The sequence below is a fragment of the Actinia tenebrosa genome, unplaced genomic scaffold (assembly GCF_029948245.1).
Source record: "Actinia tenebrosa isolate PJP-AT-01 unplaced genomic scaffold, QUT_ActTen_1.0 PGA_scaffold0__85_contigs__length_37466705, whole genome shotgun sequence".
Classification (NCBI taxonomy): Eukaryota; Metazoa; Cnidaria; class Anthozoa; order Actiniaria; family Actiniidae; genus Actinia; species Actinia tenebrosa.
Window position 1 is genome coordinate 33,525,155 of NW_028292569.1, and position 12,916 is coordinate 33,538,070.

General features: G+C 36.9%; 1 protein-coding gene across 1 annotated transcript; it reads left to right on the plus strand.

Moving 5' to 3' along the window:
• Positions 1-8: 8 nt before the first annotated feature.
• On the plus strand, positions 9-12,781 carry LOC116307393 (kinesin-like protein KIF11). The gene is made up of 25 exons (XM_031717643.2): positions 9-170; positions 942-1,172; positions 1,619-1,694; positions 1,965-2,030; positions 2,203-2,322; positions 2,724-2,848; positions 3,066-3,156; positions 3,458-3,603; positions 4,072-4,168; positions 4,604-4,699; positions 5,162-5,250; positions 5,601-6,064; positions 6,748-6,857; positions 6,928-6,990; positions 7,321-7,449; positions 7,736-7,834; positions 8,322-8,390; positions 8,487-8,579; positions 8,727-8,788; positions 9,112-9,298; positions 9,413-9,508; positions 9,912-10,134; positions 10,545-10,675; positions 11,004-11,156; positions 11,863-12,781. The coding sequence occupies exons 1-25, from the start codon at positions 115-117 to the stop codon at positions 12,031-12,033; spliced, it is 3,243 nt and encodes a 1,080-aa protein (XP_031573503.2). The 5' UTR covers positions 9-114; the 3' UTR covers positions 12,034-12,781.
• Positions 12,782-12,916: the final 135 nt, after the last annotated feature.

The window sequence follows — 12,916 nt, forward strand, 5'->3', positions numbered from 1 at the left end:
TCGAAGAAAAAGCATCTAAAAAAATAGACTTTAGACTCCTTCAAAGACGATTTTCTAAAGCTAACAGCGTTATTAACGTTTTCTTAATATTAAGGTTTATTTTTTTTAACGAGAATGGTGAAAAGTAAGCCGCCACAAGAGAAAAACATTCAAGTGGCCGTTCGTTGTAGGTGAGTCAGAACGAATTCTTATACGGGTTGGGGTTAGTTATACAGAAATATCTATTTTTCTATACTTTTATGACAAACTAAGGTTCATTTTGCATTGATGAAAGGGTGTCAAAAGAGTTTATGATGTTTATTGGACATTAGAATGTTGTTGTACGAGTGTTAATGACGGTCGTAATCTCCGAAGTTCCATATTTGAAGCGCCAAATAGGGAACTCAGTTACAGCTGAAAGATTTTTACAGCTGTAAAGAAAATAGAATTTTATTACAGTTACTCAACAGTCCTCAACAGCTTTAAATGTCATTTCTTTTCGGAATAAAGCAGTGATTTGCATTCTTGATTTAACTACATTAATATATTGAAATTAAAAATTATATTGAAGTCTATTATTGACACTAGTGTAGCAAAAAGTGGGGTCTATAAAGATTAGAAAATATATTGTAAGAGACCGGTTTGGGAAAAGGGAAAAAGTGTCCCACCTCCTTCTTGGACCCTGGGATATTGAAGAGGGCTCCTCCTCAGTTGTGGAATGTCTCGTGATCAGTCAAGAGGACTGGCCTGAGAGGCGTTTGGTTGGACAAGTGCCAATATTACTGTATGGCTGAACATTCATTAAACATCTGCTGTTATTAATTTGTAGAAAAGGTCGATGTTCATAAGCTTTGTCATTCACTTTATCCATACCGCATAATGCAAAGAAGATCAAGAATTACTCTCCTTCACTTCTTGTGGAATGTGATTCAGTACTTATGATCTGTATTCATTTTATTTAGACCGCATAATGCAAAGGAAATAAAAGAAGGATCTCCCACAGTTGTGGAATGCGATGCGCACAAGAGAGATATAACAGTCAAGCAAGACATTGGTAACAATGCTTCCACAACCAAGACGTTCACCTTTGACCGGGTGTTCCCCCCAGATGCCAAGCAAATAGATGTCTATAAAAGTGTTGTAGAGCCGACATTAGACGAAGTCTTGTTGGGTTATAACTGCACTATATTTGCGTAAGTATTGATGTTTCAATCATTCATTGTGAAAGGTACAAATCATTGCTTATCCTGCATCAATTGCCACAACACTATCCATTGAAGAGTACTACAGTACATGTGCCATCAGTGTTAGGGCTGTATTCTGCTCTATTCTTATCTTGTGCTGAAGCCAAAAGATGAATTAAGTACATGTCAGTGAAATAGCAGCATATGAATCAGCTGTTGCTCCAGTGTCACATAAAGAGGCAAGCCCTGTTGAACTTAACTCTTTTGTTGTACCAAATTGACCAATTACGTTCCGCACAACAGGCCTCATTTACAGTTATTTAATAATTATTGCTGTCTAAAGCAGCAATCACTCTAAAACTGTTTGAAATTGAACCTAATCATATTAAGTTTGTCACATGAGTAGACTAGCATATGAGAATGGATCTCACATATTTTCAATCATTATCATTCAGATATGGTCAAACTGGGACAGGCAAAACCTTTACTATGGAGGGTGAAAGGAGCATAGAAGACTGCTCTTGGGAAGAGGTAGGATTAGTGAAAGTGCTTCTCTTATTTTAGTTCTTGAAGCAGTTGCAGCTGGATGTTTAGTTTTTCAGCTCCAAATAATAAAAAAATCTTAAATCATGCATCATTTATTATTTAATTCTGTACTGCTTTTTATTGACACATTTTTCAGTATGCACTTTTGTTTGAAGCCAAGTAATTGTCATATAAATTTATGGATTAATGCATGTACAATTTAGACACCATAAATTTTATCAGACTCTGAAGTGTAAAAATTTATTCTGTTTTTAGGATCCATTGGCTGGTATTATACCAAGAACGATGCATCAACTCCTTGAGAGACTTAACAGCCAAAATGTAAGTTACTGTAATTTAAAAAGTGTACATTTTAGAGTTCCAGCTTTAACTATATTATTCATGGTATAATATACATGTAAAATATAATTCATTGTACATACATGTACACTTTTGATGTCTAGTATTCCTGGTTGTATTGTGTCTTACTTTAGCATTTCCTTATGTTATAAAGGAGTGTGAGTTTTCTGTCAGAGTCTCTTTCCTTGAAATCTACAATGAAGAGTTGTTTGACTTACTGAGCCCACATTTGGATGGCCAAAAACTTCGGCTTTTTGAAGATACAGCAAGGAAGGTACTGTATGTCTGAGTAGTACCACTACTATGGGCTAGGTTATGGGTTCAACTCCTGACTTAGATGTGATCCACATGTGAAAAGAGTTTGTTTGACGTGTTGTTCTATCCTGTACCACCAGTGTTCTTTACAAAAACAATTAAAAATTAAAAGAAATAATAATGATGAGAATTAACTGCAGTGGTTTCACAGTATTTAGAAGTTGATTTTTGCGGAGGGTGGAAAAAACGGATTGAAACCCTCAAGGCACAGCTGAAAGAACCAAGCAATGACTCCACTGTCTCACCACTACGCCACCCATGCTGATTGATTTCATTCAATCCTTTCCCATCATCAACTTCAGTTAATATGCTATCAATAGCTCATCTACTGTACATGTTCAACTATTAAATATTGTTTAGGGATCAGTAGTAATCCAGGGGTTGGAAGAGATGGTAGTGCATAACAAAGATGAAGTGTATAACATCTTGGATAGAGGAAGAGCTAAAAGACAAACTGCAGCAACTCTAATGAATGCACATTCAAGGTTGGTAGTCTATATTATTTTTGATTTATTTTACGAGATTCATCAAGGGAAATTTACAATAATATGTGCATATCTCACAGGGATTTCCCATAGAGCTACATGTAGGTTCCAATAATGAGGTCCCAATAATTCCAGTTCCAAATATTCCTGAGTTATTTTGTGCTACATTTACTGTACATCACAGTTAACCTGATTTTTTCCCATTTATTTTTTTTAGTCGTTCCCATTCACTGTTCTCAGTAACAATTCATATCAAAGAAAATTCTGTTAATGGAGAAGAACTACTCAAGACGGGAAAATTAAACCTGGTGAGTCACTAACAGTGATCAGTCATGGGGACAATGTGCAACAAGTTCACAAAGTCACCCCTATAGTTTGCAGATGCTAGATTTGTATTAAAAATTGGTTTAGTATAGTACAGTAATATCTGTTGAATAATGGAACAAATGAATAATTAAATATACCTGAAAGTTGAGGTCTTAATCTAAATTAATATTACCCAGCTACTGTAATAAACATATTTTTTATATGGATTGAAAACTATAAAATATAAATATATTATTAATAACAACTGTATATGATAACATGTTTGTCTTTCATCATTGTCAGGTTGATCTGGCAGGAAGCGAGAACATTGGAAGATCTGGTGCAGTTGATAAAAGAGCTAGAGAAGCTGGCACTATCAACCAAAGCTTACTAACCCTTGGGCGGGTGATCACGTCATTGGTAGAGAGAGCACCACATATCCCTTACAGGTAGGAAACAGGGTCCTCTGCATGGGCTGATAGTATAAAGATTTGGGAGAGGGGAGTGTCCATAGACAACCACTAAACCTCCTCAATACTCCTACAAGTAGTATTTAGCAGGGCTTAAAATAATAGAATTGCTTGTTTATTTTTAATTTTCTCATACAGTTCCACAGGGAACCCCGCTATATCTTGATTGCTTCTATTAGAAGTAACTTTGCTCTTTATGGGTTTCCTGTGGTTTGTGATTGATTCCCTGTGGTTGATATGATTGGTTTACTTTACATTCCCTGTGGCAGTACCTTGTTTCTGGCTTAATATTACTTGTCAGACTAGTTCAAATTCTGGTCGAACACTCTCCGATGTCAGGCCATGACTGTTGGCCCTGAGTTAATTTACAGTGCAATCAAATATTGTTCCAGCTGCTGCATTTTACATACACTTATGCCAATGTAATGCTCCTGGTTCTTTTTACAGGGAAAGTAAACTAACAAGACTGCTCCAAGATTCTCTGGGTGGAAGAACTAAAACCTCTATCATTGCTACTATATCCCCTGCTGTCTGCAACATTGAGGTAATTAATATGTATCCCATGATGTCATTCACCAGCCAGAAGGTCCAGATAGAAGAAAACACTTCCAGTAGTCTTGAATATACGGACCAGGGCCAATAGACCAGACACAATTTAGGTCCTAAATTGGTACATATAACTCTCCCCCCCCCCCCCCCCCCCCCCCCAAAAAAGATTTTTTTTTTCCCATTTACTTTTCCACTTGTTTTTCAATTAGTTTTTTTCAATTGTCATCTAACATCCATTATCCCATAACACGCAAATGAAATTTAGCCTTACTTCAGGATACTGGACCATTCAAAGAGATAGAAAATATTGTCCACTTGTGCAGCCAATTCTAATGCAGGATTTTTACAATACTGAACCAGAAAAAAGTTTGTTCAGTCAGTTCATGTTATCTGACTATGTACAAAATTAATTGTATTAACTTTTCATCAGGAAACAATGAGTACTCTTGATTATGCTCACCGTGCCAAGAATATCCTGAATAGACCTGAGATCAACCAGAGACTCACCAAGAAAGCCCTTATCAAGGTATACCCTATAGTGTATTCAGTATAATTACAAAATGAGATTAATATATCATATTTAATCATAATTATGTTTATAGTATTGAATATATTATTACCACATTTAATATACAGGTATAATCTCTTTATGGGCTTTGATAAAGTAAAATATTTGATTTACATTAATTTGAATAAAGCTTTGATTAGCATAAAAAAGCATTGAAGAAATAGAAAACTCACGCTCGTGTTGTGTGCAGTTATAAAGCACACGGGAATTAGCAGAACACAAGTCTAAAAGTGTTAGGAGACACTTCTCTTGACACTTCTCGAGTGTTCTGCCAATCCCCAAGTGCTTTATAACAACACAGCAAGCAAGTTTTTTATTTCTTTTATAAATGCAAAGGGTGCGTGCATGCTGTGTGCTCTCATAAAGCACGAGCTCCCAACCAATCAGGATTTTATTTTTACATTTTATAAATGTTATTAGGAATACACAGAAGAAATTGATAAACTTAAAAAGGACCTCATTGCAGCAAGAGAGAAAAATGGAGTTTATCTGGCTCAAGAGAATTATGAGTAAGTTTTAAAAATGATATCAAACATTTAATTATTGCGATGCAATAGACCATTTCAGAGATCCCAGTGTATAATATATTCTTTAGAAATTGCCTACAACCTGTGAAATTTTTAAGTGTTTCAATTGTTTGTTAATGTGTAAATTTCTTTCATTACTGCGGACTGTAGGCAAATTCTAAAGAATAATTACATGCTGATGAGGCTGAGGTTGAGTAACGGGATCCATGAAATGGCCTATTGGATGAGAGTGCAGTGAAAAGTCTAATTTTAGCTTATGGCTTCCACCTATGAGTTCTCATAATACTGTATTTAAACCTGCAATAATATGGATCTACTGATTGTTTTCTTAGTGCAATGCAGGGAAAGATCCAGTCCCAGGAAACTCTAATCAATGAGTACATAACCAAGATTGAAGGCCTGGAAACTGAGATGAAAAAAGTCAACGATCTCTTTACTGACACCCAATGCGAACTAGAAACCACCCAAAAAAGCCTAAAGGTGACCAAACACCACCTGAAAAAGACCATAGTGGAAAGAGATGAGAGGGGGTTTCTCCTTGATACACATGCACGACAAGAGTCTGTATTACATGACCAAGCATCCAAACTCCTAAGTGTGGTCAATGAGAGCATTACTGATATCGATGGTCTGCATGGAAAGATTGAAAGAAAGGCCAATGTAGAACAATATAACAAGGGAGTCAAGGAATCCTTCAAGGAAGATTTTGGGGCTGTTAGTGCTCAGATGGAGGCTAATCTTGCTTCTTTTCAAAGAAAGAACACCAGTTATTTCTCATCCTTGAGAGAAAATATTGGTACAGTATTCAATGCAATTCATATTTATTAACAATTTAGGCCTGAAACCCTCATGGTTTGGGTCAATACTGATTTATCAACCTTGGGGACAGAGGTCTAATTGTTTTACTCTTAACCCCTATAAATAATTACAAACAATTTTGAAATTAGGTTGAAAACGCAAGTTAGCCATCAGTGACATGGTTTTCAAAACTGGCACTTGGTTTCCGACACCCTTAGTGATAAATCACCAAATAGTCATGTAAGTTCCTGCAATTTCATAAACATGCAAACTCTGTGTCTGCAAGTTGCACACTGAAAATTAGTTTTTTCTCTGCCCCCAGTCAAAAATGTGAAAGGTACAGACTGATTAGGCTTGACTGACAGCAGCGAAAAAATCTAATTTCATGCATGTTTATGAAAATTGCAGTAACCAAAAATTTGAAATGTGTTATTTTGGCAGTTTAGTGATTACATACACATTTACATAATCAGTGATTCAGTGGTTGCACAAGAAGGTGTACCATGTTAGGGGGTAATAGAGAGGGAACATCTTGATGACCCCTTATGTGACCTTTCCCCACCCTACCCTGCCTTGTAGTTGAATATTAGCAAACTCTATTTTTCTATTTTTAACTCTATTTTGGAGCATTTCTACATTTGAGTCCCTTAACTAAATTGCTTTCTTTATGCAACCATGTAGATACCTTGGTTGATTCAAAGGCAAAGAAAGTATCTGAGCTCCAGAGCAAGATGGACAAAATGACTGATCATTTCAAAATAAAAATGGATGAGATTGAAGAGAGAATTCAGGTACTGCACTCGACTCCAGCTTTAAGCCAAATCATGACATATTATTCATTATTGATTGTTTTGTTTTAAGTTACAAGAAGATAACACTGAAGACTGGGCAAAGGAAGTAGTTGAGAAGAGTGCTCAGAAAAAGGTACTTTCGTTGTTTATTAATAATATATTTGATACATGAAACACCAGGAATTAGGGGCTCTTGCTTCCATCAATCAAAACATTAAATGGACCTATTTCGTTATGACATGAACAAAAATCTGGTTGTGAGAGGGGGACAAAATAGCAATGACACAAAGAAAACTGCCAGAAAATCATATTTTTTTAGAAAATGTTGAACATTCTGCCCAACCCCCCCCCCCCCCCCCCCCCACCACCACCACCATTACCACCTTAACCCCCCCTCCCTCCCTCCCTCCCCACCTTTAAACAAGAGGTCTTATGAGAATTTATTATCTTCTCTTGTCTACAGGAAGAGATAATGATCACCATGAATGAATTCAAGGAATCAATCATGAAGCCATTTATACAATCTGTCAGAGAAACATGTTCTAGTCAACTCGGTTTTTTGTCAGAACTCGGTACTCTTTACAAAGAAAAGGTAAAATATGTCTACTGTATTCCCATTTCGGACCACGTTTCATTCCCTAAAGTAGTATTTCTTTGCTTAATGGTTATCTATCAGAAGACGCGGGCAGATACTGATAAAATACCCCCGCTCAAACAGCCAATCAGGACGCACGATTTTTTAGGATACTGAACCGGAAAAATAAAGAATCTAATACTCAATAGACACATGATATGAAATGGGAAAATGCTTCCCTTACCCATGCTTCCCCTAGAACGGATATTGATAGCATTTTCAAAAACATTTTTCTTACATATAGATGACTCAGCATTGTGACGAGATCAAAAGCTTCGTTGAAGGTCAAAACGCCATGTTGGCCAGCCAATCATTGCTTATTAATGATCTTGCTAGTCAAAAGGTAGGTCCGTCCATTTGTATTACACTTTGGCTTGTTATCTGGTTCGGCAACGAACGTAATAAACGTTCTACAAATGAGTCATGCATTCAAGTCAGATTGATTTAATCAGCATAACCGGAGGTCGAATACAGTTCTACTTCTCCCCTCCCCCTCAAAATAGAGGGGGACATACAAAGTTGATCGCTATGCGTTCTTTTTGCAACGTAGCTGCTTGAAGGCGCATGGCTCAAACAATACTGAACTCCGAACCAGCTTTAAATACTACGCTATAAGTTGAAGTGCACGTTAAATTTCTTGCATACTCACAATGTTAAGTGCGTGTTATTACTCTCGCCCTGTCCCGGTCTTTTTAATCAGACCAGCATAAACATTATAGTAGCTTTTCCAAACCAAATGGATTCCTAGAGTTAGTCAATCTACATTTCATTTTATAGCAGTATTGTCCTATTTTTCTAATTCACTCATTACAATTCTTTCTTCCAAACAGATTCAGATGTTGGACAATCTTTACAAAGATGCCGAAACATTCCGCAACAACCAGATAGAGATGCAAAGCGTACGTCTACAACTTGCTTTATTCAAAAGGCCTGTAACATTGTCATGATCTGAAAGGGTACGAAAACTAACAGGTTGATGTTGGGTTTTCTTTTAGGAAATGAAGGAGACATTCTTGAGACAAATGTCGTCTTGTTTGGATGATCTGCTACAATCCCAAGGCACACGGCTCAACCAGTACACCACACAGGTAAAAATTGTTTTATTGTTAAGCTACGGACACGTGGCTTTTTTTGTGGCTGTGAATTTTTGCAGTTTCCCACTTGACGCTCAACATTTGTTAATCATGTTTCGTTTGTTGAAATTTTTAATTCTATTCTTTTTTGTCCGTTTTCAGTTCAAAGAGAACGTCAACGAGGGCAAAAAGTACGAGGGGACAACCGCAAGGGAATTTGAAAGGTAAGTTTCTGTGTTTGCATTGTAGATAATATATGATATGTATGATATATTATATTACTGAGATTATTGGTCTGAAGTTGAGCTTGCCTATCAATAGACACTAGCAACTAGTGGTCAGCCTCCACGGGTTAAATGATGAAAATGCAGTGAAAGAAAAATGGTGTAACGAGTCCCCCGCCCACTCCTCCCCCTTTTTTTGTCAAAATAAGCCCCAAATGCGTAAAATAGCATAAAAAAGAAGAAGTAAAATAAAAATACGAAGAAAGATAGAAAAATGATTATGATGGTATTTGTAATGACGGTTTATTGTGTTTTTTTTTTAGCCGCTGCGATTCTCTCCAAAACTGCGCAAATCAGTTCTCCAACAAGTGCTTTGACGCAGCAATGTCAAATGTCGTAGAATTCCAAGCCAAGACTAAACAAGCTTCCGAAGAGGCCAGCGCGGCTAATGAAGAACGATGCCAATACGTTGAAACTGCTAACGAAGCGAATACAACCAAAGTCAATAAGGTAGATTTGTACTCATACTTTGAGCATCGTTGTGAAACTTTGACTGTTTAGACGCATTTTTCTCTGAAGTTATTTTGAAGCTAAAACTGATTTTGTCGAATATTGATTCATTAGCTTGCAGAGGAGTGGCAAAGAAACCTGGACGCGTCATTCCAACATCACATTCAAATGGTTAAAAAGAACTGTACTGAACAGACCACTACTATTCAAGTAAGCTTAGCCGAGATTCTAAATCTCATATTAATGTATTTATCTATATATTGGTGTCTTCTACTAGCCAGGTTTAGTATTGAGAGCATCATCACTCACATTACCAGTACTCAATATATTTACTTGTGTGTGTGGAATCGTATAATATTAAAAAAGGACATGGACCTTTACTTGTCACTAGTGAAAAATATGCTGATGAATGAGAGCAATTTTAAGCGCACTAGACGACTGTTGCCAGCACCTTCATATAAAACTACTTCAAGCAACATTGGTGAAGGTTTTGTTCCATTCTGCATGTAGTATGCAACATGCGACAAAACCTTTTTTGAAATAGCTATACTCTATACTGTAAGCAAACGAGCATTGTTTTGATCATCTTATTCATATGTTTCACTATCAACAGGATAATCGCGAGACTATAGATGCCCACAAGGATGATGTAGTGCAGTATGTCCAACATGACCACAAAAACTTGGAAGAAACTATGATATCATGGAATGAGGGCATTATTGAGCATTCTGAATCGAATTCTGATTGGTCAGATGAACAAATGAAAGCAGTACATGAGTCAAGGCAGAGTGTGATGACACTGCTAAACGATGGTATCAAGGATGACCTACCTACTGGTAAGATGAACTGAAGAGAAAATGAAATAAATAAATCAAGAGGTTGACACGTGACAGATTAATTTATTGTCCTCTAATGAGACGGTACCGCCATTTTACGTTGTCATCATCTCTATTCATAACCACTAGGTATAAGCTTATAGGGTTTTTCCAACATATATAAGTATTAGAATAATACGTTGTAAACCGAGCCGAAGGTTTAACTATTTGCAGATATTTTTTTAAAAGCGAAAAGGCAGCACCTTCTACTCGGATATTTCAAAAGATCCAGAGTATTGGTGCGGCCGAGACTTGAACCCACAACCTCCCGCACAATAGTGCGTTGCCCAGCCAACCGGGAGGTGGTACATAATATTCTGCACAAGTCACTTGCCGGGTTACCTGATTATCAATACTTTCTTTTAACATAGGCACCACTCCTCCAAGGAGGAATTTCTCCTACCCTAACGATCTCAAGAAGACATCGCCTCACGATAGATTATTGATGAGATTCCACGACACTTACAGAGCACCTCTGACACCCGATCTTCCTTCTAATAAGGTAATGATAATCCATCATCCATCTCCTTGTACGAAAGAAATATCTAGGTTAATTGTATATGGAGCGCTGCTCGATTAAAATTACAATTTGAAGATAATTGCGAGCGTCTGATTTCTCATAATCATTTTTCATCGTTCAAGAATTGCTCATAAGTAAGATAATACCTTTCGCACTGCTCCGTCTCCAAAGATGGTTATATTTAAACTTGAGAAAACCAGAAACGAAATACTTAGAAGGAAGACGGAAATTTTGAAGACAGCAATGTGCGATGATGTAATACACGCTCGAAGCTCCAGAATAGTAATATAGCGTTAAATTTTATCTTCAGAGTGTTTCGAGTGTCTCAAGTGATGAAGGAATCCCAGTGTTCGAACTGAGCAGGGACACTAGCAGTGTTGTGGATGAAAAAGATACCAAACAAGAGGACGATAACCTTAGTGAGGCTGATGAAAAAGAAAACACAGTATTCATACAACCAGAGGTTAGAGCTTAAAATCTGGCTTGTTTCCTTTCATTATATAATCAAAAATTTACCAGTTGATAACGTTTTGATTTTACCATTGTTTTCATTGCTATGCGCTGATGAGAAAATCGGGCAATAGAGTACCGTCGATGAAATGAGTCGTTAGAGTAGGTAAAGGGACCGTGAGAAGGTACATAGGAGTGATTTGATTGGTTGACTTAGTCTAGTGCCGATTTTAATATGTCGCGACTGTTGTCTCGATCAACACGTAGCAATGAAAACAGTGGTAATGACGAAAGCAAAGATATCAGAACTTTAGCTCCTGGCTATGAAAAATCTTGTAAAAGATACCATAAAGTACCCATATGTTTTTTTTCGAGGGGGGGAGGGGTATTAAACTGTCCTTCTTTCTCTTGCTCCACATGCTTGTATTTTCTTTTGAGTTCTCCATATTTCCTTAGATCTCTAGGTCTCCCCTAATATGACTTTCAAACATAATAAAATATAAGCCATTCCGAAGTCGAGTAGAAACTCGGTCAAGTTGGCAGTGCTGTGAATTGTGAGATTGTTTAAGAGGACGACATAAACACCATCTTGGAAAAATTTATCCTAAAACAGTCCCATAATGCACTGCAATACCTACTCGACCCAGTTTTTTTCTTGAACCTTAGAATTGTTAATAAAGTATGAATGCATTTTGAAACCAATGTTAATACACTATTAGGTTCCATCCAAGATTAAAGCACCTAGTGTCTACAACACTCCCAAAGATAAAGAGAACTCGAGTCGATCTTCTAGCACCTCTGGTATGTCCACCAAGATTCCTCAGCCAGGTAAATTCAAGACCCCAGTGGATCGAATCAAGATGCCTCTTCGATCTAACAATACTAAGTAAAAGGGGTGAACGTATTGGTAATGTCAATAATACGGTTTTATGCCATGTGTCTGGTACAGAAGGCATTTGTTTTACTGCATGTAACCTCTAATCATAGTGAACATAACGGTTTATTATTATACGACTTCGATATAGCTTCGCACAATTATTACCAAATGCGCAAGCAAAAATTGATTGGTAATATTGAATTTATCTTACTACTTGGCACTGTAGCCTTATTAACATAACCATGTCTTACAAGCTGTATGGTGACCGAGTTCGCAAACGTTTTACGTCTGTCAAAGGGTCAAAAATTGAAGCCCAGCGTATTTTGATAAGGTTTGCGGGTTTTGGAAATCCCCGAAACTTGACGACCTGCGGTGTCAGAATTTTTATGAACATTCTTTTTTCTGTTTGAAAAAAGGTGTTGCATTTGCCTTTGAGTTTCGATGCGCGCGTACCTTGCCTTGCCTGGAAACATGAAATGAAAATCCTGAATATGTATTTGAAGCAAAACAATCTTGACGAATCCATTCGGCTCTAATGTTTTCCTATCAGTTAAGAGCTCTTGACATTACATTGTTATTGTACAAACCAACATTGCTTGAGAAGATGTATGTGGTCTAAAAAGGGAAGCATTACCTGGGTCTCGCCCATAGTGATTGTAAATATATAACATTTGTTGTAATAAGTATTTGTAATCAGATAGCATAAATATTTTAGAATTGAAGATAATAATCCCAAAGCGGAATTAAAATATATTAATCAAGTAGTTGTCCATTTAATTGAGATCTTCATCATCTCATACTAACAGTATAGTTTATTTTATTGATCCTAATGCGTGGTTCTGTCTTGCCTCCCTGCCAAAACATTCGAATAATGCGTTGCTTCATGGGGGTAACCA

Bases quoted from the DNA above. Each gene is read 5' to 3' on its own strand.
- LOC116307393 (XM_031717643.2), top strand. From the start codon at position 115: ATGGTGAAAAGTAAGCCGCCACAAGAGAAAAACATTCAAGTGGCCGTT. The intron at 5,251-5,600 runs GTAAGTTTTAAA...TTGTTTTCTTAG, and splicing joins CTGGCTCAAGAGAATTATGA to TGCAATGCAGGGAAAGATCC. The intron at 6,991-7,320 runs GTACTTTCGTTG...TCTTGTCTACAG, and splicing joins AGAAGAGTGCTCAGAAAAAG to GAAGAGATAATGATCACCAT.